The sequence below is a fragment of the Carya illinoinensis genome, chromosome 3, assembly GCF_018687715.1.
Source record: "Carya illinoinensis cultivar Pawnee chromosome 3, C.illinoinensisPawnee_v1, whole genome shotgun sequence".
Taxonomy (NCBI): Eukaryota; Viridiplantae; Streptophyta; class Magnoliopsida; order Fagales; family Juglandaceae; genus Carya; species Carya illinoinensis.
In genome coordinates, this window is record NC_056754.1 from 51310264 (window position 1) to 51318845 (window position 8582).

The following is an 8582-nucleotide window of genomic DNA, read 5'->3' on the forward strand; positions in this document are numbered from 1 at the left end:
ACCTCTTCCCATTTTACAAAAATGAATAACAGAAGAATTTAACTAGAGTCAAAAGTTACTAACTAAGCATATCATTGGTGTACTTAACCATGAGGCTAAACCTCATTTTTATATACTTGAAGATTTGCTCATCCTTCACTTTCCACCCACGTGGGACTTAAGTTAAAAGGAGTAAAATAATCAACACATGCATGCATCCAGTCTAGCTATCACCGCTTCTTATAGCGCAGCTGATGATCAGCTTGGCGTCATGCGCGTGCGCATGCATACAGTACAGTAAAAACGTCCCACATGTTTTGATCTCGATTTGAGGAGAACATATAATATGAATATATTTTTCACTTCAAAACTGTAGGAGTGCATGAATCTGATAATAATAAAAGTATCCACCTCCAATCCCAATGAACTAATTATACTTCGAACAAAATACTAGGCACAGCTCACTTATGCCAAACTGACGTACACGAAGAAATTAAAGGTAGCTAGCCAGCTTAATTATGGCTGAGATGTATATATATATGTGTGTGTGTGGGACAAAAATTACAACTTGTATAGCCATCTCATGAATTATAAATAGTGTGCTCAAGTTCATCATGTCAGGCTAGCTAAGCTAAGATTACAATGTGTCCTCAGCCTACAGTGAAGTAGGAAGTGCGAAATTAAGTCTCCTCAACCACACTGAGTGAAGCACCATGTGGATGACATCAAATGGCTTAGCAGGCCGATTTAGTACGAAATGCCTCTGCACTCTCACTACATTTTTTTGCATTTTCAAGTACTTCTCCTGGGGAATCCCTTGTAAGATAGTCTTGATTTCTGGTATATTCTCTGCGGGAATTTGTACAGAAAATTGGCTCCAATTAAGGACATCACTGAATGGTAAACAATAGCTGTCGGAGATAATCACTGGTACACATCCCGTGTAATTGCTTCCACAACTTTAGGGCTTGCCACTTCAAACCCACTAGGGCATAAACAATACTTCGTCTGCCCCATTATTTTGGTGTAGTTTGGGCCACTGGGGAGAAACTCATGGACCTGTACATCTCTATCTTTGTCCTTCCAATACTTGAGTAGCACTTTCCGAATCATGTGTCCGTGGTCCCGGCCGTCAAAGAAGGCGAGGATCCGGCGGTTGGTAGGGTCCTGGCCTTGAATTGGTTGGCGGAGCTTTCCAAAGGGTAAATAAATTTCAGGTAGTGAGACATCTCTTATTGGCTGGAATCCTTCAGAGGTGTTGGCATTGCAGAGAACCTTAATGAAGTTCTTGAAGATTTCGGGGTTAGCAGCTGAGACATCTGGTGCCTGAATTATGGAAATAGCAATATCAACGTCACTAGGAATACATGCATGCAACAATCAAGGGATCAATATGAGGAGCTAGGTTTGAACCTTTTTATGCTAAGTTGCTAAATATATAATCATATACCAATATGTCAGTATTTTACATCATTAATGCGTTACAAGTCATTAACCGGGCTTGTAAATATATATATTTTTTCTAAATAAACATGCACGATCGACATGAAATAGAGAGTCGAGCGTACCCAATCGTGACATGAAAGCATAAAATGGTCGGCATCTTTGCTTCTGTTTCAGAAAGGGTGCTTATCTGCTATGATCTTGATGTAGTCCATTACGATCCGTTGCGGACGACCACGATGGAAATCAGCTTTGGAGGTAATAGGCATATAAACAAAGGCAACAATCTTGGCTACACTAATAGGCAGGAAAAATACATGTGCCTCTTCAGGATGGCTAGCCCTGAAGGGGCTTTTATGGCTTTCTATTTCATCCATGAATTACCCTTTCATGGCGTAGATGTTGTTTACTGGCGCATCGTGGACTAAAGGTTGCTCTCCTTCTTCGTAGGTCCATACCTTGAACCTCTTCTGCATCTCTATGTGGCTCCTGATCATGATCTCGTGCGTAACAACAAATAGCTCATATCAGAGATGAAAGTTTGTTTTGCACAAAGATTTTATGATCATTCAAAGACTTAAATCTTTAATGGAAAAGACTAATTTAAAATGATTTCTGAATGTTATATACTTAACTGATGAAAAGCATAGGGGTTTCTGTAAATCGACCCTCTAGGTATAAAAGTCTCTTTCTTCTCGGATGTATAGTTCCTTGACTGAATTGCTTCACGTATGGCTGCTCTTGCTTTAGCTAATTCTCCTTCGACTCTCTTTAAACTTCTTTCCTTCTGTTTGTAGCAACATATTTAAAAGAAGAGTGAATGGTACAGAGAAATCAATGCATGGCAGTTCATGATCATTAAATTTCAAACAAATTAAGATGATGACTTCGCTCAGAAAATGGATGTTTCTTACTTTTGAGCTGCCAACCTTGTGTGTACTGCTTTTGTTCGTAGAATTTGAGAGAACCCCATCTAAGGAAACTCGTGGTGGAGTACTTCTGTCAGTTAAGTGGTTGGTTTTTCTAAGATGAATGGATGGGGTGAAAGAAGAATAAAGGAGATCAGTGGAATGTTCTTCATTTATGAAAGAGGAGAAGATGAAGATCATCGGGAAGGGGAGGCCGACGATAAGAAAAAATGGAAATATCACAAATGAAATAGAGCAGCTGAAGTACTTTGCCATGGATTCAGTTCTTTTTCTCACTTTTTTTGTGAGGGAGAGGAAGATCATATACTGGCTACAGGAGAAGTTGCAGACACTGCCAACTTTTTTCTGCGTGCAAATTTATATAGAAAAAGCCTTTGAAAGGCCTCGAGTATAATCTATGACTTTTACGTACAGTTAGATAAAGGAGTGGCACTGATGTCGATACGACTTGGAGTTGATAACTTGATATTGATGAAAATTGGGAGTTGCATGACTTAGTACTAAAAAATGGTCAAAACACTACCAACAGCCAGTTCGTGCTAGAACTTAGTCCACTTACCCATGCTAGGCTGAGAACAGTACTTAGAAGTCCCCATTTCCAATGTTTTTTATGTTTTGTTCACTTTTCGAAGAGTACATGGGGAGGTTATTTATCATCTAACTTGCGTATCAATCAAAATGCAGCAGCCTCAAGAAGTTGGTGAAATCAAAGAGCAGCCAGATCCAGAAGTTTCCTTCTGATCGATCCAAGACTCATTTCAAAGTTTAAATCCCGAATTTTTAATTCCCTAAACGTAAGCTTCACCCTAGCTAGATAGTTGCTCAGCTCAAAGTCATTTAGCAATTTATTTGTGAAAGCTAAGCCTTTGGACTGGAATAATGAAATGCTGTTTCCGCATTAATCCACAATGTGAAAATTCTGATTGTCTGAATTTTGCCAGGGGTGCCCATAATAATTTATTTATTTTTAAATAGTGAAAGTGTGCAATATGTCGATTTTAATGTTTTGGAATGGAAAGTCTAAAACTTTTGTTAGTTGAAAAATGAAAAGTGTTCTGAAAATCAAAAACTTTTTAAAGAAATACTTTAGTTACAAATAAATTTTATTAAAATAAATTTATAAATTGACTAGATTTGATATAATATATTAAATTTTAAAGTTAATTTTATTGTAAAATAAATCTAATATATCTCATAAAACTACATTAGTTTGTAAATTTATTTTTATAAAAAAAATTTGTAGTTGTAGTGCTTCTAAACTTTTTAATAGTTTAAACATACAAAATGTCAATATTAGCAATTTAGGATGCAAAATATAAAACGCCAATTACTTTGGAGTATGGACTTTACACGATCCACTTGAAAATATTCTTCAAGATTAATCGTTTCCAATGCATTTTTCATGTATCTGACAATAATTATATAGGTTTCTTGAAAATCTTTTTAAGAGCAGCTGCTTCTCAAACGAATTTGAGCAAGTAACATGGATCGAGCACAACGGTCTTTTGGGGTAGAGGATGAATGTGAGACTGAAATTCAAGTCCGGCCTTCTCTACAATTATGATCACAAGGGCATTGGGACGGGTCAGGGGCTCCACTCACTCTGAAATTCCTAATCCTTCGAAAACATACATTCACATCCCATTTGCTGATATCATATCTTGTTATCATCTCCGGCCACACTGATACATGAAATACATGCATGATATGTGTGTTTGGTTGTAAAACTCTGTTCTAACTAAGTAGAAACTCAAGTAAACAAACAGGAATCCTGAGCACAGGGCAGAGGGAACAGCTGACAGAAATTTACATATATAGGCTCTAAATTGAGAGAGGTAAGCGAGGAAGATCAACAATATCCTCAAGTTGCAATAACAGAAAATGTCGTGACAGGCTTGACTAAAAATCACATCTGAATTCTGAAATCCCCATTTATGGAAGAGAACAGAAAAAAGACTTTAAATAGGTGAAAGCTCCTGATCTCTACGTAAGTTATATTCTCAATAGAATTTTAACATGTCAATTCGCTTAACTAGTAAAGTTCTTCTTGTTGCCGAAAAAGGGATCTGGAATCAAATCCTAGGGAGATGGTTACCTGTGATACCCCATTCTGATTAGTGATAAGAGTAGATGGCATATGAGATCCCACGTTCCTTAGGAATGAGAAGTTCTTACTCTTTATAATATTCCAATGGGGCTCTAATTGTATAATTGATCAGTCCTTTTGAAATATAACTCATATGGCTTGGGCCTTCTATTAGAGCATTACAAATGGTCTTAGAGTCCATCCAAACTAGAAATATGAGACTTGAATTGTGTCACTTATGAAAGACTAGCCCAATGAGGACATCAGGTATAGAAGGGGTGAAGGGGGAGGGGGGGAGGGAGGGGGAGATTGTGATATCCCATTCTGATAAATGATAAGAGTAGGTAGTATATAGAATCCCACATTCCTTGAGAATGAGAAGTTCTTGATCTTTATAATATTCCAATTGAGCTCTAATTGTATCATTAACTAGACTCTTTGTAATATAAATCATGTAGCTTGGGACTTCCATTGAGAGGTTATATTACCTCTTAATTTCTAGCCTATAGCTTCTAGATTATAACATTTCTTGAAAGCATCATCAGATTTTCAACCAATTTTCTATCTTCCTTTTTTTTTTTTTTTTTTTTTTTAGCTATTTCTAGCTTTCTGATTTCATACAGCTCATAATTTTATTTGGAGATGGGGAGGAAATAAGGTATTTACTGAAAGTATAACATCATCATCCATATGATATGTTGAAACAAAGACCAAAGAAATGAAATAACAAATACCAAATTCAACAAATCAAATAATCAAATAAAAGAAAACAAGTTTTACACCTCTCCTCTAATCGGCATAATGGAATTACATGGCACAGCTACACTTTCTTTCTGTGAGTCTTTTCTAGGTTTTTCTTTCTTTTGGATGGAGTCTCTTATACAATAGTACCTAAACCTTAAATCCAACAAATGAAATTAATGAATAGCGTCCCTGTCTAAATGAATATTCAAGGCATAAACTGACCCTACTGGTAACACAAACATAGACTAAATCCTCCTTCCACAGGTGATAGCGTATTGAGCATCTAGTATATGGAGCGAGGCACCATAGTGGGCTAAAGCACCCATGACCACCAGAACATGAAATATTTGATGGCTGTGCCCTGCCAAATCGAACCACCCTGGCTTCCATCTCTCTGGAACCCGGCTAACATAAACCAATACTCCTGTCAGATAAGATACTGCCATGGCTGCCTCATATGCTAGGGTAGCATTGCGCTGGGGATTGCCCCAGTTCACAAAAACTGCATGGATTGCAGGGATGATTCCAAACAACCCCATGGATGAGAATAACAAGGCTCTAAATCCCCGGTATTTGCCGCTTGAAAGTGCAGGTGAAAGCATTGTGGCAATAGTGAAGATCCCCATTGCCGTGATACCACCAAGGTAGACAAATTGCCAGTGAGGGTCACACTGGAACATGTAGTAGATTGGAGGGAAAAAGGAGGTGATGATCATGATGGTGATTCCAACATAGTCTACTCGCAATAATAAGAGGCTTAAAGGGTGAGAGTGGCATGAAAAGAGGTGGCAAATGCTGCTTGAGAGGAGGCAAAACATAGAGCCACTCAAGAAGACAAAGAATGGCCACCTTGTGCCCATCTCATGCATGGTAATATCCATTTCTCGAGATGTTGCATGCTTCAAATCTATGAGTTTTGTAGTATCCTGCAAGAGTTTGATATTACTTTTTTTCCCTCAAATCATCCAAACTGAACAGATCGAAAATGGGATATGTTTTTGGTAAAATGACAGGAACAAGTGATTTGATCTGGTTAATGATAAGATTACTTACTGCAATGAAATCTTTGAAATAATGAGAAACATTTGTTTCTGCACTAATATGTATAGACCTGCAAGAACATAATGAAGCGAATGATGGCTGAACGATTTCAACTTGATATAAGGATTGAGTTCTACCTTAAGGAGATGTATGGATCATTGAACTGACATAAAATGAAGCTAGTCCTTACTCAGTTTTTTGTATTTTACTTAAACCAAATCTTTCATTTCTCGTAAGGTAAATTGGCATCTAAAGAGTGCAATGAATATAATGATAAGTTGGTTAAAATTTAGTGACAATTATCACGGCATCTTAAGATTTCATTCAGTTTTAAGTATATACCATAGGCAGACAACGATTAGCTCAAGAGAACCTTATAACATAAGTATATACCCAACTTCTGTGGACCATAGTGTAGCTAATCTAGTGACCAAAACAGAAGTTCCACTTAACATTAGCCTTACAGTTCCATCTACATTAAGGATAAATGCTTAGAAAACAAAATCAAGGGTTTCTTTTTAGTGAAAATAAAATTTCGGATTGGTTGCTTAAAAGAAATTATTAAGAATAAGTTGGGAAGGTTTCTGACTTGTAAAGCCTTAATATGTGATAGAAGATCTGCCAAATCTGTCATAGGTGGCAATCATATATTGATTAATGGGAACGTGTTCATTATTTCTGTCTATCGATTTAGTACCATATTATTCTTGGTGGTGTTGAGATCAAGTTATAGATCTAGTTTTGAGCGAACCCTTCTGGCCCCGATCGTCTAGGTCCCTCTTAAGAGACTACCCAACAAGTATAAGATATTACTATCATCACATCCACAGAAGGTATTAACCCCGGCCCTGATCTCCCAATCCTTACTCTCTTTACTCAGAACAAAGTAAGTGTGTGTGCATATACATAATATACATACACATATAAGATATTAATTAACAGAGTGGCATCACAGTGCATGAGATTATTCTAAGAGCTGGCTGTTCTGTCATCAGCCTATTAGTTTGTCAGCATATGTGAGGTATATTCCCATCAAAGATCCCTTTTTTTTTTCAATCCTTCTCATCAGAGATTCAGTTTAACCATTATTTAAAATTTATCTTTCAAATTAAATTACTTAGCAGGAAGGTGGGTAATGTAAGAGCTTCAAATAAAATTATTACATTTAGATACTTCGCCAAAATCGCAATCTTTATTTACTTTTTCCCAGGAAAATAAAATGCAGCATTATCTAAACTGTATTCTTTCTTATTTTTGCGACGAGGGTTTTTTATTCATATAATTTTACAAGTCTTCAAAAAGAAACCAAAACAAGAGCAAAATCGATCTAAATTTCACCTCAGAAAATTTTCCCAAACTCGATCAAAAGTATTTTCAACCAACCTGGTAAAGAAGCCAAGAAGATCCGCAACCTGAGGCACTTCCATCAAATTCGCCACAGTCAATCCCAAGAACAAAACAAACCCGATTAAATGCCTGCAAATACATCGATCGCAAATTAGAAAGTGAAGAAGCAATAAAATAAGTTAAAATTAGCAAGCAAACCCGTCAAATTTTAAAGCTTTTGAAGATAGAGAAACTTTGACATACGTCCAAACGTTGAGGGTTTCGTTATGCCAACGAAATAAGCTGAAGAGAGCTTCCTTGAGAGGCCAGTTGGCTCTGTAGTAATGCATTATGAACTCGTTGTCCTTCATGTGCTCCGGAGCCTCCCAGAACGACACCAGAGCGTATCGTTTCGTTTTTTCACGGTCCTCATGATGAACCATCTTCTTGTTCTTGTTTGTGACATGACCATCGGGAGATGAGGTCTGGCGCCGGCGGTGGGTCTGATCCATTTCCTCCTTTCCTTTTCTCTTCCAAACAGCTCCTTCACTGTAACTCATCTTCTGTACATTCGTCACAAATTTTGGGAGGGCAAGGGAGACTCTTTCAATCCCTTATAAGATGACAACTGGACGACACTCTCTCTCTCTCTCTCTCAATGTGGTTACCAAGATGCACAACCACCAACTGCCAAACATAATTAAAGAGTCTGTCTTAGGTTGGCCAACGTGCAGCTCTATCATAAGTGGTTGGATATAGCTTCTTTTAAAATCAATTAAAATGTGCTTGCATGGTCACACCTGCTAAAATAAGATTAAACAAGACAACCAGCTTGCATCATTACGACAACGTTAATCATCGATTAATTGAAAACCTGCTTTCAAAAGTTACAACATCTGCTATTATTGTCAAGTTTTTTCCTTCTGCTTTTTCATGGGGGGTGATTCATTTGTGGTGTGCTGTTGGTGTTGTTTATATGGTACGGATCAGCAAGGCTTACATCGTTCAAAACTTAAAAACTTTTGAGAATAGAT

General features: G+C 37.3%; 1 protein-coding gene and 1 pseudogene across 1 annotated transcript; both read right to left on the reverse strand.

Moving 5' to 3' along the window:
* Positions 1–472: 472 nt before the first annotated feature.
* LOC122305187 lies at positions 473–2042 on the reverse strand (annotated as a pseudogene).
* Positions 2043–5175: 3133 nt separating this feature from the next.
* On the reverse strand, positions 5176–8243 carry LOC122305186 (heptahelical transmembrane protein 1-like). The gene is made up of 4 exons (XM_043117540.1): positions 7813–8243; positions 7606–7698; positions 6235–6292; positions 5176–6107 (listed from the first exon to the last, which is right to left on the reverse strand). The coding sequence occupies exons 1-4, from the start codon at positions 8106–8108 to the stop codon at positions 5427–5429; spliced, it is 1128 nt and encodes a 375-aa protein (XP_042973474.1). The 5' UTR covers positions 8109–8243; the 3' UTR covers positions 5176–5426.
* Between the last annotated feature and the right edge of the window lie 339 nt (positions 8244–8582).